Consider the following 27526-nt stretch of genomic DNA (forward strand, 5'->3'; position numbering starts at 1 on the left):
AATATAAACAGGTCTCTGTACAACCTGTTTTTAGTAGCAAAGGTGTCCTAGGGACAGCGTGTAATGTTCTTACAGTTTCTTCAATTGGTACAGTCACACAGGTGTCCTCCCGGAATGGCCTTTCGGGAATGTCCCTGACAGTCATGTCCTGAAGGGAATGGTTTTCCTATGTGACGGGTTCTTCTTCTGACACTGTCACTAACACAGGTTTAAAAGTTACTTTTTTCACTGGACGTTTAAAGTCATGATTACAACTCTTGAGCATAATTGTCCACTTCTTTGGTCCCAATCCTAGAAACCCCAACTTTTCCAATCACGTACATCTGTCCTGTGATAGTGTAAGTCACAAGCTACACACACATCGTCGTACACATCTTCAGCACCATTTTCATGGGGGTTTTCGGCGGTACCTCACTGCACAAATAGTATAGAGCCCACAAGGAAACGGCTAGTAAACGAATCCCAGAAAGGAAGTCACTAAGACGTACACTACACGACGACCCAAATTCACGGGATACAGTGCTCGTAATAAGTGTTGATAATCCTCCTAAGTTTGAATACTGTAATTGATTTCCTTCCGCGGCAATCGTTGTATCAAGGGTGATAAAAGTCGTGGCATGGTGGTTTGTGTGTCTGGTAATAGGTGTTCTTTTTGAACAGCATCGGTTTTATTTTAGTACCGTACAAAAATTGTTTAATCACTAACTCACACACTATAAGTCATACAGAAGTTTCCTCTTGAACCAGGATTGTTGGTATACAAGATTTTGTCAATCCTCTAACTCGTCCATTGGAATTCGGTATATTAGGATCACCTTGTAAGTAGAATAAGTGGCATCCACAACTGTATGAATCTCACGCGATTCATCAATGTCTGACCTATGGAACGCTTTCAAATGAATCAGTCCTCTTATACCATTCAGGTACCAGTGATTCCAACATCGGTGACTTAACGGATACAATTTTTCTTTGCGTTGTACTTGTATTTTGACCAGCTCTCGGTAAATGAGTTCTCTCAGTTACAGAGCTAGATTCTGAACGTCCTCTTCTAAACTAGACATTCCCAACAATGCCTTTCTTTTGACTGAGGTAATAAGTGGACTTTTTGCACAGAACGGATCATACTCAGTAGCGAATCGAAAATGTTTAGTCACTATTTCACGCACTACACATCGCATAGAAATTTCTTCTACAGACAAAATTTGATAGCGTAAAATATATTTTGGTAATCCTTTAACTCTTCCACTGGAATTCTTTGTAGTATGGTCACCATATAAGTAGCAGAATGAGTAGCCACCAAATTATTCTGGTCCTCGTTAAGTTGAACAATGTCTGACCATTGGAACGCTTCCAAATGAATCAGTCCTCTGATAACATTCAGGTAACAGTGGCTCCAACATTGGTGACTTAACGGATGCAATTGTTCTTTTCGTTAGACTTGTATTTTGACCAACTCTCGGTAAATGCATTCTCTCAACTCCATAGGCAAACCATGAATGTTCTCTTGTAAAGTACTCATCCAGAGATTACTAAGGTCGTCCCACTAAAGGTAAGTAATGACAGTCCGGAGACCAGGTAAGACGAATCTTTCTGCTCCCACTCGTGAAGTGACACACCGCAACTGAAACACTTGACTTTATCCCCTTTGTCCAAGTAGATAAATCCAGCTCTGGCTAAATCTTGGGGGGGGGGGGGGGTAGGTCCTCCCAGATATTTAGGCCATTTTTCTAGGAACCTTTCGAATCGACTTTTAAAGTCGCAGAATTAATGCGAACGTACAGGGATCAAATATTCGTCTTTCACAGGCTCATTTCGATGAGGTTACGGTGAATTCCGCAGGAGTTTACTTGGAGTTGGATGACATTCGTAGGGTGATAGCTGCATGGCTTCATGTGGAGGTTGACATCCACAGTGAAAACCAGTAAAGAGTCCACGATAACGAGTGTCATCGCTTTCGCATCCGTCAGGTTTGACACGCACATGGTAGGTGTAGTGGTAGTAGTAATCATGGCGAAATTTCCATTATGTCCTGATGAAGTAGTCATAACAAAGTTCCCATGATGTCCTGATGAAGTAGTCATAACAAAGTTCCCATGATGTGGTACTGAATCGCTGAGGTCACAGTGTACGGCATCCCTGTCATCGCAAGGCACAGCATCGCACTCCACTTGAGAATCACCGAACTTGAATTGTGACTGTATGAACCAGTTTTGTCCTTGTCTGAAAGGATTCATCTTTCTCGCATGGTGTTGGTAGTTATAATGAACTATTAATCTTGGGCTCTGTCTTATGCTTGTCGTAATGAAGTCTCGAGCTAGGACATCGTTCCTTTTTAAGCCTAATTTTGGAAATCTTCCTTTTTTCTTCCTTGACAACGGTACTACATTCTATAAGGTACCGTCATACCTATACCATAGTGTGATGGGTAGAAAGGCCATAGAAGGAAAGAACAGTGCAAAGATCATTGAGTATGTCCCAGAATAACTGAATATTTATGCTTGTGTCGCTCTCAGTTGTTATTGCCACAGTGACATTTCTCACAGTAATAACCGTATCCCAAGAATGCAGTGATACTGGTGATGGCATCGAAATGTTCATCGTGATAATACACGTGAAAGTACTTTCCGTCTTTGAAATCTTTGCCTCGAAACAACAGAGGTCCGCGCAGTTCTTGAGGGTGTACTTTCAAGGTGTAATGTGAAGCTAGGACATCTTGCAATTTCTGCATTTCAGGAATGCCACAGGGTGAGTCTTTGGATAGACTCGCTAACTGTAACAGGAGTTCTGCTTCTCTTTGTTGGCTCGGAAAGGTTTCTTTTTACTCTTGTGCTGTAATAAAGAAGTCTGATACACTTGTTTCAGACTCCTTAACTCTGCCAAAATGTCTAACAGTTCCGTCACTGTTTAACTTTCACCGTCCTCCTTCTCTTCTAGACCTTGTTTCATCTCTGCTTCTTCTTCTTCTTCTTCTTCTTCTTGTTCTTCTTTCTTTCGTTTCTTTCTTCTTGCCTCTTCTTCTCTCCGTTGCTGTTGAAGGAATAAAGCTTGTTCTGCTTCTTTTTGCTGTTGCAAAAACTCCCCGATTCTTTTTTCTGTCTCTGTTTAAAATCCTCGACGTACGTTAAAGGAGGAGAAGGTGGAGAAGTTTTTACTTTGGTAGCCCCGGCTATGCCATCGCTTCTTGTCTCAATGGCCGGTGCACCCCAATTCATCGTCTTCTTAGTTTCCGTCATGTTTGAAAACTCTGTCGCATTGATTCACTGCGGACAGACGCTAGCGCACCTATATAGGGAATGTTCTATGTCCCGTCCCGCCAAGCGTTCTAGCTTAATTTTTCCGCTGACGCCAATTTGGATAAACTATTCATTCCATGTTAAAATAAAAATTTCCATTGACGCCAATTTATATACAATTCACTCCATGTTAAAATTTCCCACGTTAAATTCCCATTAACACTAATCTCGATATACCCCTTTTTAACATTAAACCCCCTTGACACTAATCTGCCCCCCTTCACTACTTTCTGGTAATCTAACGTTGAGAATTTAGAACAAAGATATAGGCCTAGTAAATATGATGAAGAATAGGAAATCAAAAACATGGCAGACGACTTTTTATACTGCATATTTCTTGTACTTCACAGTTCACGTCATCAACATCCTATTCATCATGCTTTTCTTATTGACGTCTGAATGGAGTAAATATGTATGAATTGTGAAAATAGTATCCTAATTTTCTTTAGAAATTATGATTCCCATATTTTTTCATGTATTAATACACAGCATGTCAAATGTAATGATGATGAAGTCACACATAATGACGAACTAATACGTCTGGTGTCAAATATAATATCGATGAAATAATCATTCTTGAGTCAAACGTTATAATGATGAAATTACTTCTTGCGTCGAATGTAATATTGATGAATAATCACTTATGTAAGTGTAATAACGATGAATGAACACTTGTCAACTGTAATGATAATGAATTAACACTTGTGTCAAATATAATAACGATGAATTAACACTTCGTATGTCAACTTATATAATGATGAATGAACATTTTACGTATGACAGATGTCATAATGATGAATTACGACTTCTTGTGTTAACTGTAATAATGATGAAATGATGAAAAAGGTCTTATATCAAATGTAATAATGATGAAAAAGGTTTTATGTCAAGTGTAATAATGATGAATTGTGACTTCTTTTGTCAAATTTAATAAAGATGAATTTATACTTCATATGTCAAAATGTAATAATTATGAATTTTAGCTTCTAATAAGTGTAGAATAAATATGGTGCCCACATAGTGTGGTATTTGAGAGCATAAACAATTTCCTATATGCAGTAGATACTGTACGAATATTGTATAGCGAAGACGTCAAAAGAAAAAGAAAATAGATTATAAGTATACAACTCTTTAATCTGAATTTGGTATATGTATAAAAGTGTGAACAAGAGGACTATGCATTTCATTTTACCCTTTGTCAAGAGCAACGTGGCAAGAGTACTGTGCATTTTGTCATGGCGTTGTCAAGAGTAATGTGGCAACAGTACTGTACTGTGCATTTTTATGGCGTTGTCAAGAGCAGCGTGGCAAGAGTACTGTGCAGTTTTCAAGGCGTTGTCGAGAGTAATGTGACAAGAGTACTGTTCATTATTTCATTGCGTTGTCCAAAGTAATGTGACAAGAATACTATAGATTTTTTTCATGGCGTTGTCAAGAGCAACGAGGTAAGAGTACTGTGCATTTTGCATAACGTTGTCAAGAGTAATGTGACACGAGTACTACAGATTTTTCATGGAGTTGTCAGGAGTAATGTGACAAGAGTAGTATACATTTTCATTGTTTCGTCAAGAGCAACGTGATATTTTTCAATGTTGCCAAAAGCAATGCAACAAGAGTAATATAAATATTTTATGCCGTTGGCAAGAGCAACGCGAATGTGTTTTTTCATGGTATTGTCAAAAAAAACCACAATAACATAGATTTTGTCATGGCGTTGCCATTAGAAATGCGACAAGAGTACCATACAATTTTTCATGGGGGTGTCAATAGAAATGCAACAAGGGTACTGTACATTTTCAAGGTGTTGTCATGAGCAACATGACAAGGGTACTATACATTATTTCAAGGTGTTGACATGAGCAACGTGACAAGGGTACTATACATTTTTCCAAGGTTTTTGTCATGAGCAACGTGACAAGGGTAATATACATTTTTTCAAGGTGTTGTCATGAGCAGTGTGACAAGGGTACTATACATTTTTTCAAGGTATTGTCATGAGCAACGCATTTTTGCATGACGTTGTCCAGATTAACATTACTATGCATTTTTCATGGTGTTGTCAAGAGTACTATAACAAGAGTAATGTGCATTGTTTAATTGTGTTTTCAAGAGTAATTTGACAAGAGTACTGTATATTATTTAACTGTTTGGCAACAGTAATGTGACAAGAGTACTGGGCATTTTTTCGTGGTACTCTCAAGAGTAACATCACAAGAGTACTGTGCATTTTTTCAACCTGTTGTCAGGAGAAACGTCCCACACATATCAGTAGGACAGATGTTAAATACGATATATTATATGGAATCATCAAAGAATGAAACAAGTACAGTTATACAAAATTAATTGTTGCCATTAAAAATACAAATTAAAACATGTTAAACTCATTTGCATATAATTAAATACCATTGTAAGACACCTGTATATATAACTATTATGTATTTTTAATTTGATTTGTATTATTTGTCGACCTTTTGTTATGATTATATGTTATATACATTTGTATTTAGTATCTGACCTTGTCCAAAATTAAGTTCACTGTTTACCTGTCCAGTGAAATTTATTTTGTAAGCAACGTAATACATAGCTAATATTTCTCTACGAGTGTTGGCAAAATATTCAGATCATTATAAACATGTTTATTTGGGACTGAGTCTAGGGCATCAAATTTCCACTTGGAAATTCCTAAACGTGTTGACAACTTTGAATGTTTTATAAAGAAGACTGACCTACATCCTGGTTCTGTTAATGTGTCTTGGCTTTTATATAATTTTTGTTTTTGTTGTTGAAAAATTACTCATTTTTGCCTTAGCATTTGAAGCAGAATCATACATCAGCACATTCAATATTGGAATTTAACTAAAATACCAGTGGAATTCAGGTGGAACTTCATACATTTGGATTTGTGATAGAATTGTATAGACTATCTGGGATTTAATTAACAACGCTGTAAGTTCGTTTTTAAATTTTCACTTTATGTTCCAGGAAAATAAAGTATTTGTTGCATTTTACAAATCTTGTTGGTTTTCGCTCTTTTCTTTTATTTAGTTTAAAACCATAGAGTTTAACAGAACAAACTGGAATATAAACTTTGTATATACTTTCGATTAATGTATCTGGAATAAACCTCTGTTCATTCCAAGTAAACTCTACAATGCATATTTTCAGAAGGTTCAGTCTCCACTGTCAACTACAAATATAGATTAACGTCCAAGTGAAACAAAGATGGGAATCTGACATTTGGTTTGATTAACGGCATGTGGGAATCTAACAGTTGGCCTGATTGACGGCTGATGGGACTCTGAAATTTAGCTTGTTTCACGGCGGGTGGGACTGACATTTGGCTTGATTAAAGGCGGGTGGGACTCTAACATTTGGTTTAAATAGCAACAGAGAAGACTTAGATTCCTTTAGATTCCAGTAAATATTGTTTGGAAATGATCGAGGAGGAAGAGGAAAGTTGACGCCAGCAGTAATCCAATGAAAGATCGGCTCGATCCAGATCCACAGGTCGCAGTTTTGGTGCTGAAAATAATTACATCAGTATGAATGTCTCGAACGACGATAAATAAATAAATAAATTTAAAAAAAACATAATTCCATTTAAAGAGAATCAATACTATAACTTTCAATGATGATTATTTTTTAAAAAATCATTAGGAACGAGAAGTATGAAAACGGAAACATCATAAATTTCGTTTCGGTTAGGTCAACACTTCGGAATATTGAGAGAGAGAGAGAGAGAGAGAGAGAGAGAGAGAGAGAGAAAGAGAGAGAGGAGGGAGATAGAGAGAGAGATAGTTACTCATCCATAGGAGGAACAAGTTCGTATACAGCTCCTGCGGCTGCAGATTGAGCCATTATATTGTCAGTCATAAGAAGAAGCATTTCGCCTGTTTAAAAAAAAAAATAGTCAAGATAAATAAATTGAAATACTAAATGCTTCCATATATTTCAGTTAAAATTAATTCATTTGCAATAGAACGACAAATTGACAACTCTACCACTACCAAAAGAATGTATGACCTTCATCTTCTGTCTTTAAAATTATCTTTCAAATAATAATAATAATAATAATAATAATAATAATAATAATAAATATTGTAACGTGCGATTTTATGCCAATGAAAAGCTTAAATTTGATCAAAATCAGTTCAACAAGAAAACAAAATCACAAAAGCTTTATTACCCGAATTTCCTTCTCCTATCGCTAGCAAGAACTGCTTTGGTGTCGCGTGAGCCTTACAGCCGCATTTACTTTTAAGACACAAGTTCAATTCCGACCGCTGCCAATTCTGACTAGAGTTGTGCTGCAGCATATACAAGCGTCTGATGAACAAAAAGAATTCGGTGTTAGATTTTTCAACAAATACTATAAAGCCCGAAACTTAATTTCACTGATGTGTCGCCATTTACACAGCATATAAAGCAAAAAACTAAGTATACAAAATTTGCATCACATTCAATATACTGTCATCTAGCTAGCTTTATCGTAATTTTCTGAGCCGAGTTCCCGTGAGTGTTGAAGTAAAGTGTGTGTGTGAATTGGGGCATGGAAACACCGGAGTGTGGAAGGGAAGTGTGGATGGGGAATGGAAACTTCGGACTGTGGAAGGAAAGTATGGATGGGGCATGGAAAGCCAGAAGCATGGAATGAAAGCGTAGATGGGGCATTGAAACCCCAGAGTGTGAAAAAAAGTGTGGATGGAGTATGGAATTCTCAGAGTGTGGATGGAAAGTGTAGGTGCGGCATTGAAACATATTTAGGTGATAGTATGGGTGTTGCCATACACAGGCGTACCGTTTCAAGTACTGTTTAAAACGGGAAATAGCGATGTTTGTAAAAATTATAGTTACTACAATGAAAAGAAATGCCAATGTTTGTACATAATATAGCTTCTACTCCCGAGGGAAATACTGATGTTTGTATACAGAGACTAGGGAATTGCAAATGTTTGTATATAATATAGTTACTATATCAGATGTAAATAGAGATGTTTGTATAAAATATAGTGACTACATTTGAGGGAAATACCGATGTTTGTGCATAAAGTAGTGACTACACTTGAGGGAAAAACCAGCGTTTGTATAGAATATATTGACTACACTTGAGGCTAATGCTGATGTTTATTTAATTTGTGTGATAATGGAACTGGATTTGGTGACAAGTGTCAACGCGGTAACTTACGACACTAGTCATTGAATCTAGTTCCACAGACACGAACTCGATATCGGACGATATACTATTAGCAGATCGAATTGAGCCAGATTAAGAAAAACAAGAAAGGAATCGGTACTGTTGACAAGTACGAAAGAGGACGCGAGTTACATATTACATAAAATATGAATTCGTACCAAATTAAACATTTAGGTATTTTCTCTCCCGCTTACAATTGGATGCTTTTGAAGTTTGTATGTCTGTGCTAAGAATGAACCAAGAGGAAATGATGATGATGATGATGATGATAAAGATAATAATAATAATAGAGACGACATTTTTAGAGAAGGTAACTCATTTAGTTAATTAGTTACAGGAACTAGTCTACCTTGAGACCTTTTGTTATGTAAAATATATACATTCTATACAGCACAGTGTGATACAATTTGACTTCACAAAAAACTGGTTTATTCTTAAATTCAAGCAAAGTTTCAGGCCCGTAACACTTGCAAAAACTTCAGTGAGCACATGAAATAGCATACTGTATTTAATTTAAAAGTTCATCTGTGAGAAAAATGTAAAAGCATATAAAAGATGGAGGTATTTATATTACTTTTCGACTGTCGTAAGATTTCATCCATTTAAGACATTCCTTATGAAAAGAAGAAATGTCAGTAGCCTGTCTTATGTCCCTTGGAATGTTGTTCCATACAAGTGAGCCATTATGCTGAAAACTCTTTATAAACAATTACTTCACTGACTTTGGTATAATGTAATTTTACTTCTATCAGACCTTATAGCCGAAACTTTGTGAAAATTTTCTATTATGATATAGCTCTTGAAGATTAGCTAATTCCTGATTGCCAGTTCTGGATAAACGGGTCAGATAATCTTTGTTTAACTAAAGATAAGAAAAACCGTATGTTCCCAACAACTTCATGTATCCACACTTCCCCAGACCAAGACTGTTTGATAAATTCCAGACTAACGATGCCCAAATTTTCTTTCCAGGATGGTTTTCTGTGTCAGTAAGCATTAGGTTACACACATACATGTTCTAGTATCTAAGGAGATAATTTTAGTCCAGCATTTCAAAATACGGTAATATCTATCAATCTGTAAAGGTGTCCTTCCCAACTCACCCTACAAAAAATCATTTTGAGAAGATTTTTTTAAAACCCCAATGAAGAAGAATTCTTTACTTTCATACTAAATTTATAGCACAATTATCAGAAAATGATCTCGCTGGGCTTACAAGAAAAGAATTAAACAACGGTAACAGCGACTGATTACATTACATAATCGACGACACTTCTAACTCTCGTGTTTAAACAGGTAAATTCACCTATATCTGAATCATTGCATACTCGTCCGTAAGATATTCTCACTGACGTTCTTACAGAGCTTTAAACGTGCATGACCCCATACTTGACCATAGTCCCCCCTGAGGCTCGATGCATGTAATAACTGGACACACAGTTGTCTGGTAACGGTGTACCTATAATGCTGTGATCGTCTGCTACCAAGTCAAGCAATGTCTTAGTCCTTGCATTCAAATCCCCGCATAATAAATGCCAGCAACGTTAAGCTATCAATATGCTTTATGTGATCATTCAATCTTTCCGATACACTTACATCAATCATGTCTTGACGACTTGTGTGTGTGTGTGTGTGTGTGTGTTTTGTCGCTACGATATCTGCAGTGTGACAGCTTATAGTGATGTCTAGCACTGGGGAATCATGCCGCAGACATGTAGCATCATGTCCCACCTAGGCACATTATCCTGACACCAGGTGGACCAGTCCTTACACTAATCTCTTAAGTCTTTGGTATGACTCGAGCGGGGTTCTAACCAACGACCTCCTGCATCCGAGGTGGACGCTCTAACCACTTAGGCTACTGGAGCGGTCCTGACGACTTGAGCCTTCGGACACAGCGTAACATAAATACATATAAATATCTTCATCACGTATAAAAATCATAAGTGAATACATAAGAAGTCATCAGAGTCGGAATTAATTGCAATTGAATTTCTGAAGTTAAATATAATCCTCCATAATAAATCTTTTTTTTTTTTTTTTTTTTGGAACTCGATGCAATGCAAAAAAAATTAGAATTTGCAACAGATACTTCTGAAAGTTGGACATAGACAGACAAATTTTATTTAAAGTCGGAGTTTGGATTACACAATAAGAAACATAAGTTTGTAGGAACTATTATACCGGCTATAAACAATAAATAACTCTTTATTTAAAAATCAGTTTTTTTTATTAGTGTTCATTTTTACATTATTTTAAGACAGTGCTTATATAATCAATCCCAACGGCTGGCCAATAAACGTTTAAGCTAATTTCATCCTCCAAACGTACAATCTGTTATTAAAATACAATGCATAGATGTCAATGTACATAAAAATGATGCACAGTTTTTACAATATTTTGATTTAAGATTGCTTGGCCGACAACATCCAACGACATTGTTTACATGAGTGCTGGTTTTAAATATATACAAAGACAATATCAGACATTGTAAATCATATATGCACACATACAGGGTATAAATTCGTCCATCACCACGAGTAAACAACTCAATCCAACAGTTACACAATCAGTAGCTACAATTCAATATACAACATTTAGGGCACTCGGCTACAATGATTTTGAAAAAGCTAAAATCTACAAAGCTAAGTATACAACATTTAGGGCACTCGACTAGAAGCATTTAAGCTAAAATTAACAAAACTGAGCACGAAGCCGATTTTGGTAGCGCAGTAAATTATTTACTTGTGTTTACATAAGGAGCAATTATACAGTAAGCTTCCAGACCAGGTTTTTAATATAGATTTAAAACTTCTAACATTTCTGAGGATGTTCGTTTGTCCAAGTCTCCGTAAAAAGAATACTATCATTATTTTGAAAAAATTATTTCAATTCTTCTAGTTCCAATTTACTTAGCGATTTACTTGAGAGTTCTTGTACGTTGAACAGAACGATTCGTAACGATGTCTTCTCCCCGTTTCATAAATTAATTGTTTTTGTGATATTCGTCCTCCTGTAGCCATGGTGGAATCGTCCTGTTTTTCTCCGTGTTCTGTCTCTCATGATTGGTATCATGATTGGTTGGTGCATTCTGACTAGGTATCTTCTGTATTTGAAACATGCGCTTATGATTGTTCAAAAAATTGATTTAGTGGGCTGAATTGTCTGGTTCTGATTAGAAAATCGTCTCTTGTCATTATTTGGTACATATACTGGTCGTTTTGGTCCATAATCCATCAATCTCAGAGTAGTAGAGTTATTATTAATTATCGTTTTCTGCTTAACTCCTTGAGGCTTTGATAAAACAGGTTATTCTAAATCACTGAGAATCTCAGAATCTGTTGACTTCTCATCGTACATATTTTGGTCTGATCCAATAGTTGCGTCTAGATGATGATACAAGACAGCAAAACGGGTTGTATGACCTCTGACAACATAGTCATGGTTCCTACTTCCTACTTCTGAGTAGAGGCAACTGGATCATAGATCTCTGCTGAACAATCTTGCTGAACAGCTTATGGTAGTGGGTACAAGACGCTTTCTGCCTCATCAATATCGGTACGTAGACTCATTCTCTAGGTCAAGACCACCAAAAAACGCAGCGACTATCCCTCATCCCGTCTGGGAACATGTCGTGCTCTAGCTTTGCTTTAACAATAATAAGTTTAGATCGAATCTAATACAAGGCCGCGGACAGGGTAGGACAGCAAGTACAAAATTCCGTGGACCAACCTTCGTCACAATTTGCAATTCAAATGGGCCTACTGGAGCATTTTTCCAAGGACCCACAAATCATGTCTGCGGCTCTGATCTAACAGAGGTAAGTTTACCGTTCTGTTTGGCCACCTATATCATGGCCATACTATTTTCCTAGCTTTGGAAATCTCCTTGGGATAATCCATATGAATATGTACTAACTTGTTGAGCATAGTCTTAGCACTATTTAGGATCAATTCGGTGTCCTGATAATCTCTGAACGCAGCAATTAAATGACGATTATAACCTTTGTCGTCGTGACCAGAGCCATAAAGTATGTACCTCCTACCAACACAATGTGCTCCTTGCATATGTATATAGTGATGGATCTGCAGTTATTTACATCATCTTTTGTTCCAGTGTCATACACTGGAGTTACCTTGGCAGGTTTTCAAATTGTGTAAATTCATTAGACAGAATAATGCCACCGCAAATAAAAATCCTCTACTGTAGAAGCTGAAGCTGCCTTTAGTAGCATTGGTCCAATCTGATCAAGTCCTTTGGCTTTACAATCATCCATTTTTAAATATACTTCAGCACAAATTCATAAATCATTTCAGGAATTGCAAACTTTATGTCATTATGGAGTTTGTCAGAACAAAGCTTTTGAGTTCCGGATGGTCAGATGAAATATTAGGTTCTTGAAGGTTTTTCAGCAATTTGAACAAAAACGTTATTAAAAATAGTTGAGATATCACTTGAATCAGCATAAATGCCCTCATGATTGACGGATAAGATTTCAGTTTTGCTCTTCCTGTTTACTCTACCAAACTCGGTACAAACTGCCCTTACAGTTTACTCTACCAAACTCAGTACAAACTGCCCTTACAGTTGACTTTACCAAACTCGGTGGGGCCCCGAATGGCCGAGTGGTCTAAAGCGCTCTCCGTCACGGATCACTGCCATCTCACCTCTGTCTGCATGGGTTCGATTATCGGGCTCGGCCAATGTGGATATGTGAGAAAGCTTGCCGGTAGCTGCTCGTGAGTCGGTGGTTCTTTTTGGGGTTTTCCATTGTTCTTCCTCCACCATTAATACTGACCGCCATGTATAGCTTATCCTGTGCTGAAAAAATGGCGTTAAAACCCCATAACAACAACAACAACAACAACCAAACTCGATACAAACTGCCCGTACAGTTTACTCTACCAAACTCGGTGCAAAATGCCCGTACGGTTTACTCTATCAAGCACGTTACAAACTGCCCATACAGTTTACTCTACCAAACTCAGTACAAACTGCCCTTACAGTTTACCAAACTCGGTACAAACTGCCAGTACAGTTTACTCTACCAAACTCGGTACAAACTGCCCATACGGTTTACTCTACCAAACTCGGTACAAACTGCCCAAATAGTTAGGGTTATTTCTATTTTCATCCAACACCGTTTTTGTGGTGCCCTCTTTTGGCAAGACTTATTTTTTGATTAGCTTTATTCTTCCCAAATGTGTATTCTGCTTAATTTCCAACAGTTTTAAGACAGTCAGTTTGTTTCATTGCATTTAAAATTTATGAGGTGATCCAACCTGGCTTATGTTCTTTCTTTATCCTGTGTGATTTTATAAATGGACATGAATGTTTACTGTTTCCATGATATGATCCATCCACGTACCGTACCTAAATAATCAACAATCGCTTTAAAAATTTGTATTTTGTTCAATGGAATCTGATATAGCTTTTTCATAAATTGAGTAGTATCATGATTTTTTAAAAATTAATCTATAAGTAATGGATTTATGGATAGTATAAATTCTTTGAATTTCGATTGACTTTACGTGTAATAAAAATTGCAAAGTCGTGACTTAAACCAATATTAGAAACCATTACTTCCATGGCACTGTAGTGGTATAAACAGAGTATGCACGTTGTTTCAGAGGAAGATGTTTCTATAGTGGGTTCATTTACTAGCTACCCCATACCAAAAAGAAGCAAAATTCATCAAATTATTTGGATCACCGAGAAGTCCTTTGTTTATACCACTATAAATGCATTACCTGTAAAGTTCATTTTATTCACTTGACATTTTATGTATTTGAAGTTCAATGTATTCACACCAATCAGTACTGATTTTTTTTGGGGTGGGTGGGGGTGGGGGTGGGGGTGGGGGAGAAGGGCTGTACACTAAACAAACTATGTACGGTTTAACTTCCTGTGTTTCTTCCTTTCGTTCAGCAATCGTACCAGTTTTAAAATACACAAGGAGCCCACCTCCTCCTGCTTTCCCATCACTAGGAAAAAGGTTTGTCATAGCCATTGACATACAATAAATTTTCACCCTGGTTTTCTGTAAGTCCAGATAATTGTTCAGGTTAACAGTAACTTCACTCGATGCATCTTTTCTTGAATACCCTGAACATTAAAATGCCTTATGGTTAAACCTTTACCAGAAACTCATAAATTCGTGAGATTTACTTCATTTTTATTATCAGAGGAACTCAGCGAGACCGTAATGGTATTAAACTTTGTTCACAGCGGTCATTGTTACAATTATCATTAAATACACCGAAAAATAAAGCATTCGTTTTTCTTTCATTTCATTGAATTCTGTATTTCATTTCATCAGTTTTATAGCAGTCGTGGTATATTGTTATGGTCTTACCTGCTTCGCCTGTCTACAGGACACAATACAAAAACATCGCATAGCCAGTTAAACAAGAAAAGTAGATTTCATCTCATCGGCGGCAGCAGTAAGCAGTCTTTTATTACCACATAAATTACTGTGAAAGCGTCTAGATGTCTACCTGCTATTCTCGTCTCAGACTTCACACTGCGGCATCCAGACTACACACTTGAGGGGGCGCTCACCAGTTATTATGTACTTTTGAGAGAGAGTGACGTATGTAGGGTAAAGTTGTTTGTATTCTAAACATGCACAATGGAGATAATGTTGGCATACCTCTATGCTACATTAATGTAATGTGGATGATATTTCTTTGGATATTAATAAAGAAAATATAAATAAATCTATTTGGAATGTATTAAGTATTTCCACTCTCTTTGTGCAGACACTATAAAACCCATTATTTGACTTAAGGAGGATTTAATGTAGAAAATTAGATCAAGCTTTTCAAGCCAGTTATTATTACGTTTCCTTTCGATACGTGATTTAAAACTGATGATTTTGTTTCCGTAGATCCCATCACGCGTAAAGGGCGACAAAGGGACACGAGATCATCGATAAAAATAGACTCTTGTCCTGTACACTGTCTTATCTACTTCGTGAGAGACGGGTATAGTATTTGTCTATTAATAAATAACAAACCCTTCTAATTTTATCGTACAAACTGGTTCACCATTCTGCTATGAGCGTTTCGTCACTGAAGAAGTTGAAATTGGCGACATTACATTTGTGACGCCATGGAGGACACCAGTTCGTCACGATAGGGTACCAGTTATTCTTGCATTACACCAGCAAAAATGTAGGTAGATGTTACTTTAAATCACATGGTATGAATTCACTTGGTTTATTTAATCAAATTGTGTCGTATACTTGTTATGTGCATTTCTTTTATTTTGATATTAGACATTGTAATACTCAATTTCAAAACAATAATGCTAAATAAATATGCACTTCTTTTCTGATATAGCTTTGTTACGAATTCAGCTGTACCTACCCAGAACCAAAGTCACCAAATATGTATTTTCCCGCTAAACCTGGAAACAGAGTACCTCTGTATACGGGTCCCCCGACAATGGCCGAAATCCCATCCGAGTGGTTAAACGTGTGTACTGGATGCCCTTCATCTGGAAAAATCACAGTTGACGCAAGTCCTAAGTAATTCACACATCACTGCTCTACGACACTGGATACGATTAAAAATTATGAGTTACTGAGAGAGAGAGAGAGAGAGAGAGAGAGAGAGAGAGAGAGAGAGAGAGAGAGATGGGTGTATAATTACCCACATGCATACACATATACATTACTGCAGCAATGTATGTGTGTGTGTGTGTGTGTGTGTGTGTGTGTGTGTGTTTTATGGGAGGAGGGTGTATGAGAGAGAGAGAGAGAGGTATTACTAGCAACATGTTGTTGGAGTGCCATCCTCTGTTGCAGCAATGAAAGACAGACATACAGACAGGTTATTATTAGCAAGATGCTTTTGCAATGACTTTTTTATTGCAGAAATGTGATTTTTAAAATAAAATTAACAACGTACACCCATTAAAAATAAAATAAAGATAAATAAAATAAAATTAAAAAAGGAAAACAAATCTGGTCATTTAAAAAAAAAAATTCATAACTAAGGAGAACGTACTTGCAATTGTACTACACATTGTAATATTCAGACAAATATTGCCTTCTTTGTAGTTCCAACCATAGTTGCTGCCCTTGGTAATTATGTCGACTTCTTCTTGCAAATCGTCCCCTGTATCGCCGCAATATATGGTCCCTTTTCCTTCTCCTGAATTATTTATTAAAAGATAGAAAGCTTGAAATGTGGGAGACAACGTGTGATGTAGAAATATACTGCTCCATCTTCTATTATGTTCATGGATGAACAAGATTATATGTACATGGATTAAGAAGATTATATGTAAATGGATTAACAAGATTATATGTACATGGATTAACAAGATTTTATGTGCATGGAGTAACCATATTATTATGTGAAGCTGTTGGGTGATCTACACAAATACACTACGTAGCAGCGATACAGTTTTATTTAATTTACTTATTATTATATGCTCTCTGGAATACATGGATCATCTACAAGGCTGTCCGCAATACAGATCGAACTTGGTCGCTCGATTTATTGAATATTGGTCAGCCAAATATTTGTATGTATAAAAATACAAAACAAAAAATTACTTTCTGAAAGATGCCTGGGGATTTGTTTTTTAAAAAAATGCATAAATTAAAAACAAAAGATTCGCTGCTTTCCTTCTAAAGAAATGGAAAACTATACGCTCTGGCTCGATGTTATGTGATCGTCCTCTGCTAGATGTTATCAGCCATTGACATTTCATTAAATGTTTATGAACCCATGGCCACAAACGGTTAACGAAGTCCGTATATTTTGACGATGGGACTTATTATTTGACTGTAAAATCTGGTTTCCCATAGCCCCTACTGATAAGGGACATAAAATACACCGATGGCCAAATGATGGCATAATTAATGCAAGGAGCGTATCTCCTGCCATTACGGAGATTTCGAGGTGAGCTCTTCTCACGACCTGGAACAACTATTGGGCTATTTGTCAGTAGGGGGGTAAAAAAAAAAAACTAGTGAGAGTGAAGTTTAAAGGGTGAGCATGAGATGAGACTTGGCGAAAGGGAGTGCGGGAGGCATGAGTTGAGGTGGGAGAGACAACAACCTTACTTTGCAAACAAATTCGACCTTTTCCCCAACACAGTCACATAAAATATCGTAAATTAACCTGCAAGGTAAACTTATAGCCCACATTTGGCATCGCAAAGGGCGTACGTTCTACACAGAGTGCAAAATATCCATACACATTTTCGAAATTAGATCGCTGTCTCCCCCACCTTCTGGTAAATATTGACCATTCGCAACCTGTAGCTGAGTCTCCCCTGTCGACACTACAGCGCCACATGTTTCGGGTCCCGAGAGCAAATATCTCTGGCCTCCAGTCTGTATCGTTGACGAAGGGGTTCTCTTCAGGTACCTTGTAATTCTGAATCTTGTCATTCACAATCTCAAAAGAATCCACGTCCAAACGAAGAACCTTGCCTAAAAGACTTGTTCTGTGGAAAAAATAAAATTAAGTGCATCAATAGCTTTCCCGTTTCCGATCGTCAGGATAAGGCATTCGCCTTGGTAAAATGCCAAAGACTTTCTTGAAGCACAACTTATCCTACAAATAAAAATTATTTTCGTTCACAAGCCCTTTCACATGCGAAATGTTATCGTAGACTAATGTAAGTCTTTGAGAGACAAAGAAAAAACGTACAGTTAAAAAATTAAGAGTTAAAGAAATACTGTTTTATTGGGAAATTCACGAAAGATTACTGCAACAGTTACCACGATTTGATAAGTGCAATAGCTCGACTAACTTTTATCGTTGATATGTTTTTAATATTCATGGAAATTGGTTTCAATATGTTCTTAAAATGTGTATCGTTTTACAAGAAAAACGTGTATCAAGCATTTTTCAATGTTCATTTGTCCTAAAAATTACATCTCTAGGAGAAGGGGGTGGGGGAGGCGGCAGGCAACCGACACAAATCCACAATTAAATTGTTTATTTTACTATCCATAATTTTCATATTGCATGCATTTTGTTTCAACACGTTTCATTATTTATCACAAAGCTCAATAAACAGAAAAATAATAATTTCCTTTTGATATTAGGAGAAATAAGCAAACGTGATTTTGACAAGCAAGAAGACCAAGCTAATCAAAATTACCTGAAAAGTGTTGGAGAACCAGAAAAGGGGCTTTTACCAGATTGCTGAAGAAGCAACAACATTGCCGCGGAAGTCAACTCAGATAAAACTTCGGGAACACGTACAGTAAGTTAGAACACGCTTTGCTTTTCTGTCTTTGTTTTTGAGAGATTAACCAATTATGACAAACGAACGGACAGACGCTTGACGGACGTTGGGGCATACGGCAACAGGGTTGACCAAGGGACATCCGAAAACATAGGCGATCCCGGAATATTTTGTTGGGAATGGGGAAACAGTGCCGGATTACCAAATCGACAGAGTAGGCACCGACCTAGGGGCCACGCGACAACGGATCAAAATAATATTGATAAAACGAATTGGGAGATAATTTGAGAGGGGGGTCCCAAAATTTCGACTGCGTAATGGTCTAAGGGCCTCCACAGGGTTTAATCCGGCACTGTGGGGGAACCAGTAAGCAAGGAATATGTGAGCTAAAACCCCTGGTATGGGCACCGGTGTGTATGTGTGTGGGTGGGGTGTACCTGAAAAGCTCCTGTAATTTAAGCATTTCCAGCGCACAATTTTAACCATCTACCTGTAAAGAAAACTTACTTTAGGAAACGTGCCCGTTCTTACGCGCTCATTTTTAGGACGAGGATGCGCGTCGGACCCGCCCATCCGAAAAATTCATCCCACCCACCGCAAAAGCTCACGTGACCTTGGACAGGTGAGCTAAAAGATGTAGCTTTAGAATAACGAAGTTCTGTCCTAACCGATCTTGTGCTCTTGATGTATTCGATGATTCTGATCCGTCTCCAATAAATATGTACAGGTACCCGTCTATCCCAAACAGCAGCTGAAAGAGATTAAGTAAAACCCATCTAATAAGAACATATTTTGATCAGAAATTGTGTTAGTAACATAGGATAAGTCGGAGTAGATCCAATATATTTCCCTATTAGCTAGTAAGGAGGACTTGCACACCTGTTTCGTTCGTTTTATCATAAATCTGGTAGAACCAGTGTCCGGAGTTGACAGGCTTCAGTGCAAGTCCTATTCTGCTTGTCACATAAGTAGAAGTATAAATAAGAAGACTAAGAAAGTTTTTACGATGGGGGAATCTTAATATCAATATTGTACACCTTATGATCCAGATTCGAACACTGGACAATGTTTATTTAAAAAGCAAGGTTGCTAGTTGGTTGGTATATAACGGCACTTTGAACACATTATTGGACATGTCATGCTGAGGAACTAGGAGCTAAATGCCTTTAGCAAAGACATACCGATTTGTTACCAACTTGAGTTGTCTTCTCGAATCCAAAGACATACCGATTTATTACACTGGTCAACAGTGAAATCATTACTGACTTGAAAAGGCCCTAATCTGTAGTATTTTGGTGTGCCGAACACGAATATAACCGTGAAAAATTTGTATTGGCTCTCGTTTTGAAGATATTCATATACCTCATTTTCTATGTTTCACTGTGTAAATTTCTCCAGTAGGACTGCAGCAACATCCGGAATAATGATGTAACATTGCATAATACCATCATGCTCACATCATCCACAGTTGATTGCATCATTTTCTGATGCAACGCAATACTAATGCCATGCGGCTGCTGAAGTAAGTTGACGTCAGCAGTGTACTATACATGTGTAGGCCTATTATACTAATGCCAGGCGGCTGCTGAAGCTGACGTAAGCAGTGTACTATATAAAGCCCAATCAGATAGGTTCAGCATTTAAAATATTTTAGACGTTGTGCGAGACAGTTCAAGCTACTGTTACATAAAACTTATTATTTTATCCATTTACGTACAATAAAGAACAGTAATGCCTCGAAAGTGTGTTAATACCGCGGACAATTTTTGCTATATTTGTGGGGAAGTGACATTTGCCAACCAGAAGAAAAGTATCAATTCTCAAGTGAAGAAGGCATATCATCTTTACTTCGGATGCAAGGTTGGTGACCAAGACAAGCCTTGGGCTCCGCATATATGCTGTGCTACATGTACAACACAGCTTTCACAGTGGTTGAATTGCAAAAGGTCATCAATGCCGTTTGCAGTCCCAATGGTGTGGAGAGAGCCAAGCAACCACCTAAATGACTGTTACTTCTGCTTGGTTCCTCCTCTTTCCGGCGGAATAACGAAGCGAAAGAAGTCGAGAATAGTCTACCCAAACATTCCGTCTGCATTGAGACCAGTTCCACATGGTGAGGGACTTCCTATTCCAGAACCTCCAGCAGAATATTCTCTTGATTCATCTGACGAAGACAAAGGTGAGTCGACCTGTTCTTCTCCTGGTCCATCAGCATGCAGTGATCCAGATTTTCACTGTGGTGCATCATCAACCCCACACAGAATAACACAGGAAGAACTAAATGACCTGATTCGTGATTTGGACTTATCAAAGAACAAGGCAGAATTGCTAGGATCAAGACTCCAACAATGGAATCTTCTAGAAGAAGATGTCACAATTACTGCATATCGAAAGCGCCACCAGCAATTGGAGCCTTTCTTCAGAAAGGAAAGTAATCTGATATTCTGTTCCGATATTGAGGGCCTCATGAATGCTTTAAAAATCACTCATGACCCACAAGAATGGAGACTATTTGTGGACTCTTCGAAACTGAGTCTCAAGGCTGTGCCTTTGCACAATGGAAACATTCTTCCATCTATTCCAGTAGCGTATGCTGTCCACATGAAAGAGACATACGATAACTTAAGGCAGCTACTGAATTCCATTGAGTATAACAAGTACAGCTGGCACCTCTGTGGTGATTTGAAGGTAGTTGCCCTTTTAATGGGACTGCAGCAAGGATATACAAAATACATGTGTTTCTTATGCGAGTGGGATAGCCGAGCAAGGGAAATGCACTACATGAGGAAGGAATGGACTCACAGGCAGAATGTAGTCATTGGAGAGAAGAATATCCAACACCCAGCTCTGGTTGAGGCTCAGAAAATCTTGCTACCACCCCTTCACATCAAACTAGGTTTGAAGAAGAACTTCGTGAAAGCCATTGACCGGACTTTGCCAGCATTCCGATACCTGCATGAAAAATTCCCTCGACTCAGCGAAGCAAAGATTAAAGAGGGAGTTTTTGTGGGTCCTCAGATTCGAGAGCTTTTCAAAGATGACCGGTTCAACAACTTGCTGGAAGGTGACGCGAAACAAGCATGGAATGCTTTTCGCCTAGTTTCTACAAACTTCCTCGGAAATGTTAGGGCAGAAAACTATAAGGAACTAGTAGAAGACATGTTGATGAAGTATAAGAAACTTGGCTGCAATATGTCTCTAAAGATTCACTTCCTTCATTCCCATTTGGATTTCTTTCCTAGCAACTGTGGTATTGTTAGTGATGAACACGGCGAACGTTTTCATCAAGATATCGCAACAATGGAACAAAGATACCAGGGAAAATGGTCCACTACAATGCTGGCTGACTACTGCTGGACACTCCTCAGAGATGCTCCCGAACAGCTGTACAAGAGACAGGCGAAGAAATCTAAGATGTAGTCAATGACTTGATTTTTTATAGGTAGGCTATTACAGTTGACCTTTTACTATTGGAATGCATTTCGTTATGTAAACATTAATTTCTTGCAGATTACAAAAAAACTAGAGCCAATTTTGCAATTTGACTGTCATATTCGTGTTCAGCACATAAAAATTGATAAGAATTGACTAATTTTATTTCAGTAACATGACTTTTGTAAAAATTTGTTGTCCAGTGTTACCAACTTGAGTTGTCTTCTCGAATCCAGAGACATACCGATTTGTTACCAGCTTGAGTTGTCTTCTCGAATCCAAAGACATACCGATTTGTTACCAGCTTGAGTTGTCTCCACGAATTCAAAGACATACCGATTTGTTACCAACTTGAGTTGTCTTCTCGAATCCAAAGATTGCTTAAAAATTGTTTTTATATTGCACATAATTAACTCGATTACGTTTTGAACTAAATGGAACTGATTTGGGATTGAAATGAATTAAACTAAATTTGGACTGGGGGCCCCGAGTGGTCTAAAGCGCTCACCGTTACGGATCACTACCATCTCACCTCTGTCTGCGTGTGTTCGAGTCTCGGGTTCGGCCAGTGTGGGTATGTGAGAAAACGTGCCAGTAGCTCCTCGAGGGTCGGTGGTTCTTTCAGGGGTTTTCCCGGGTTCTTCCTCCACCATTAATACTGGCCGCCATGTATAGCCCATCCTGTGGTGAAAAATGGCATTAAACCCTACAACAACAAATTTGGACTGACTGGTGTGCATTCAGTCAACTAAAGGATCACAACCCTGATATTGTTATATTAACTCCGATGTCAAATGCATGGTTTCATTAACATTTAAATTCACAGTTACAAAATTAATACTGGCCGCCATGTATAGCCTATCGTGTGCTGAAAATGGCGTTAAACCGTACAACAACAACAACAACAACAAAGTCAAGTCCGCAATTGTTGGGACTTCACAGTTACAGTATCAAGTCCGAAACGTTTTGGGACTTCAGTTACAAATTGTATCAAGTTCGAAATATTTTGGGGATTTCATTAAAACATTTTCGTCCGTTTTGTGCAAACAGAACGAAGATCAAATGTTACAAAAGTATGTCTGAATACATCTGTCATATGTCTCTGTCTTTGTATGTATGACAAGGAATGTTCTTTAATCCATGATAATAAAAAAGAGTCTGAGGCTTGTTTTATGTGGTTGTATACGGTTCAGTAGTTGTGGGCATGTACTCAACTCCTTAGTTTCATAATTTCTAAGATGAAATAAAGCGTTTTGATCTTTAATGTTAAATCTTTATTCAATCAGTAACAATCTCTTTGATTTCGCCATTTTCAAACTTTAAAAGGCAGACCACGAAGGTTTGAGGTGCATGGTCTCTGTTTGCAACATTCGTCACGTACAAGGCGATAAAGATACAAATATGTAAGTGAAACTAAAATTTAGTCTCATAAAAAAAAAAAGATATTTAATTAAAAACCATTTGATTCTTATACCTGTCCTCCATTACGCTGTTCTCCCGGTATCGGTGTTGCTAGTAGAATTCTCTCATCCAAAAGGGTCCCCGACTTTTTTATCTCACTGATGACGGCATAGTCCTTTTTAAAGTTCCTGACTGAATAAGTGTACAATTTGTGATTGTTCACAAACATGGGATGCAATGCAAACCCTAGGAGTCCTCTTTCCTCCCGGAATCTATTCTCTATGACAACCAATTCTCTAAGATCAATATAGTCCTGGACTATACTGGATTTTACGTTTAAACTTTTGATGGTTCCTGTCTGTTCTGCTATTAAATACACTTCCTCCTGATTTAGGACTGTATGGGCCATATACAATGGATTTCTCAGATTTGATGCGATTTCTTTTAGACAGAAACATCCGCTATCTGAAGAAGACGCAGCATGCGCCATTATCAAGCTGATAACAGCTACTCTCGTCCACTCCATCTTGAATTTGTCAGTTACGATGCCGTGTAAGATATGAGAGATATATATATGACTTATTTTGTGTCTTTTAATCCCAACACAAATAGCCAACTTAAGTAAATAATTTAATTTATAATTTACGAGAGAATGAAATTAGAATTTCAGTAACGAGAATTTCGTACAGTCTACTTGTCGATGGGATTAGTAAATTTGATTCAATCTGCTATCCATGGCAGTGTAATATAAACGTCACATATTTACTGATAGGTCTTCAGTAAGTCACATCTGAAACGTGAGACAACCATCTGCAAAATAAAAATGCATATAAAGAAATAAATTTGCGTGGCACCTGTGTATTAAGTAATACGAATCTTTCATTTGTTAAGCTTACGCGAACTTTTTTGTTTTAACTGTAGGTAGTTCGTCTCCTCCCCAAAGAAAGAAAGAAAAGATTTTAATAAAGAACCTGAAAACATTCATGATTTTCTCTTTAGCTTTAAGCATACAAAGCTTTTAGGAAATTCATACCCCTACCCACCCACCCCCCGCCAGATCCCCTGTGTAGACTCTGACAAATTAACAGTAATTAAAGAGGGATCCACTCTAGTGTATATAAATGGAAAACAGCACTGACAAATTAACAGTAATTATAGACGGGTCCACTCAAGTGGATATAAATGGAAAACTGCAACTACAAGGCAAACATTTTCAGCTTTGTGTACAAATATGGAAAGCGTAGATTAGTACTGAAGAGAGAGAGAGAGAGAGAGAGAGATTTGGATTTTTAACGTAGCTTTAATTCAGTCATATCGCTACGATGTTTGCAGTGTGGAAGTTTATAGTGATGTCTAGCACTGGGGCATCATGCCGCAGAGATGTAGCATCATGTCCCACCCAGTCACATTATCCTGACACCACGCCGACCAGTCCTAACACTAACCTCTTAATGCTGAACGCCAAACGAGGCAGCTGTTAGTGACATTTTTAGAAGTCTTTGGTATGACTCGGCCGGGGATCGAATCCACGACCTACCGCATCCAATTCGGACGCTCTAACCACTAGGCAACCGGAGCGGTAGTGAGTGGAAGAAGAAGAAGAAGAGAGAGAGAGAGAGAGAGAGAGAGAGAGAGAGAGAGAGAGAGAGAGAGAGAGAGAGCGATTAGGATTTTAACGTAGCTTTAACAATTTTAGTCATGTCGCTGCAATGTCAGCAGTGTGACAGTTTAGAGTATGTCCAGCACTGGGGAATCAATACGCACACATGTAGCATCATGTCCCACCCAGTCACATTCTCCTGTCACCAGACCAGACAGTCCTAACACTAACCACTAAATGCTTAACGCCAAGCGAGGCAGCTGCTAGTACCGTTTTACAAGACTTTGGTATGACTCTGCCGAGGACTGAACCCGCGACCTCTCGCTTCTGAGGCGGACGCTCTAACCACTTAGGATACGGGAGCGGTTATCCACTTTAGAAAAGCCCTAAAATTAGAACGCCAATGTAGAAGTGACAGTCCTAGATAACTCAAACGACCATGGCTATTGTACAGAGAGAGAGAGAGATAGAGAGAGAGAGAGAGAGAGTGTGTGTGTGTGTATGTGTGTGCGTGTGTGTGTGTGTTGGGGTAAACGAGGGTGGGTGTTATACGAAGCAAGTGGGGTCGGTCATCGTTTTCAATGGTTTACGATTAATAACCGGGACATAAACGAGGTAAGGGGCCATCCATTTGGTACGCTCGCAAAAATCTGGCAAAGATTGACTCCCTCCCCCCAAGTACATACATGCCTACTTTTTCCAACCCACCCCCCACCCGCATACATACGCTTGACGCCACCCTTCCCCGTTCTTTAGAACGTCCTATATTTAATACACGCAGAAACGATCAAGGATTATTAATTTTAACGTGTTTAATAAAACAGATAGTCCACCGACGTTGAATGTCTGGCTGCATCAAGGAAATAAGCTGCGTAACCTTAAAAAGTCTGTCTAGTGTCCGCTAAAATTCAAACGCCAACTGAACCCAGTCGAATAGGTTACGTATTAGACAAATTATTATCGATGTTTCACCCCTCACCTTTCCTATGTGTACGTACATTATCAGTAGACCCCACCCCATACGCAAGCCTACGCATTTGGGTTAACCCCCTACCCCTCCATGCGTACGTACTAAATGGATGGCCCCTAAAGATATAAAAGAAATGAGATTTATAATAAACTAGCTTACCTGTTTAATGTCATCAAGGCACACCGAACATACGGGCTAGCACCCCGAAAATTGAGTTTAAATCATCATTCCCTCAGACTATGATCTACCCGTATATTCATTCATCAATACATGTACAAGGCGCTGGAGGAAGTTGTCATCAATTAGATGGAATGTGGCTCATACATGATGAAAAAAATCCAAACTATAAGCTCAGCGGAACTGTAAACATAAATTACCTGTAGGCCACGCACTTGACGATTATGTCTTCATGTAGAAACCATACGAGACAATAACACTTCCATCGTCACACAGTCTAACTTCTGGTCGGTATACCATTGTTAACCGGCCGAGTTATGCAGTTGATTTACTTTTTTAAGGTGTTAATTCTGGTTTGCTTTTTAAAAAAAGGTATAATTTGAACACGCAGTCACATTTTTATGGTCCGTAAGCAAAGGTAAATTCTGGATTTTTGTTAACGTAGCTTTACAAATTTTTCAGCGATATCGCTGTGATGTCTGCAACGTGGCAGTTTATAGTGATGTCTAGCACTGGGGCATCATGCCGTAGACATGTAGCATGATGTCTCATTGGGTCACATTATCCTGAAACCAGGTTGACCATTCCTAACACTAACCTCTTAATGCTGAGCCCCTAGCGAGGCAGCTGTTAGTAGTATTATTATGTCTTTAGTATCGCTCGGCTGGGGTTCGAACCCACGACCTCATGCATCCGAGACGGACGCTCTAACCACTAGGCCACCGGAGCGGTTTTTTTTTTTTTTGTGGGGGGACGTTCTTATATACATCATTTAACGTCGTATTTACCTTTCGTTTTGTACTGGATAGGAATGTATGTTTATTTTTTTTAATGGTTCATCTTCAAAAAGACGTTGTATTATTGTTCCTTTACCTAATTCTTAACTGGCATTATAAAGCAAAAAGTGTGCTGGTGTGCCGTCTAACTGGCACTACATAGTGCAAATTGTGCTAATGTAATCCCCGTATGCATAAATAGTGACTATGTATGTATGTATGTATGTATGTATGTGCGACCCAGTCGAGGCTTGGACTATGATCCTGAAGACGATCTAATTGGCGACCAGGCGGTGAGAAGAAACCATGAATATGACATATACAGCGTGGTATCTCTCCAATATAAAGACCTATCCTAAAGAACCCAAAGATAGCGAGACTCGGACTAGTGTAGACGAGTGAATTCCGCTACATTACCTGGAATTCTGTTCACACTCAGAATTTACCTTGCTGTAAAATTCAGTAAAT

At 38.2% G+C, this 27526-nt stretch overlaps 1 protein-coding gene across 2 annotated transcripts; it reads right to left on the reverse strand.

Moving 5' to 3' along the window:
- Window positions 1–4406: 4406 nt before the first annotated feature.
- On the reverse strand, window positions 4407–26634 carry LOC149804512 (HHIP-like protein 2). 2 transcript variants are annotated; one of them, XM_089940941.1, is made up of 9 exons: window positions 26483–26634; window positions 23609–24345; window positions 19371–19453; window positions 17762–17952; window positions 16500–16646; window positions 15858–15987; window positions 7480–7619; window positions 7096–7183; window positions 4407–6815 (listed from the first exon to the last, which is right to left on the reverse strand). In XM_089940941.1, exons 2-9 carry the CDS (start codon window positions 24059–24061, stop codon window positions 6701–6703), a joined length of 1347 nt encoding a protein of 448 aa, XP_089797067.1. In that variant the 5' UTR covers window positions 24062–24345; window positions 26483–26634; the 3' UTR covers window positions 4407–6700. The 2 variants fall into 2 exon arrangements, with proteins under 2 accessions (XP_089797067.1, XP_089797059.1); XM_089940933.1 differs by lacking the exon at window positions 26483–26634 and adding an exon at window positions 26265–26461.
- Between the last annotated feature and the right edge of the window lie 892 nt (window positions 26635–27526).

This window comes from Sinohyriopsis cumingii, chromosome 2, assembly GCF_028554795.1.
Source record: "Sinohyriopsis cumingii isolate HCF-2022 chromosome 2, ASM2855479v2, whole genome shotgun sequence".
NCBI classification, from domain to species: domain Eukaryota; kingdom Metazoa; phylum Mollusca; class Bivalvia; order Unionida; family Unionidae; genus Sinohyriopsis; species Sinohyriopsis cumingii.

Bases quoted from the DNA above. Each gene is read 5' to 3' on its own strand.
- LOC149804512 (XM_089940941.1), bottom strand. From the start codon at position 24,061: ATGGAGTGGACGAGAGTAGCTGTTATCAGCTTGATAATGGCGCATGCT. The intron at 19,454-23,608 runs GTATAAGAATCA...AATCTCTTTCAG, and splicing joins AACAGCGTAATGGAGGACAG to CTGCTGTTTGGGATAGACGG. The intron at 6,816-7,095 runs GTAACTATCTCT...AATTATTTTCAG, and splicing joins CTTGTTCCTCCTATGGATGA to CACCAAAACTGCGACCTGTG.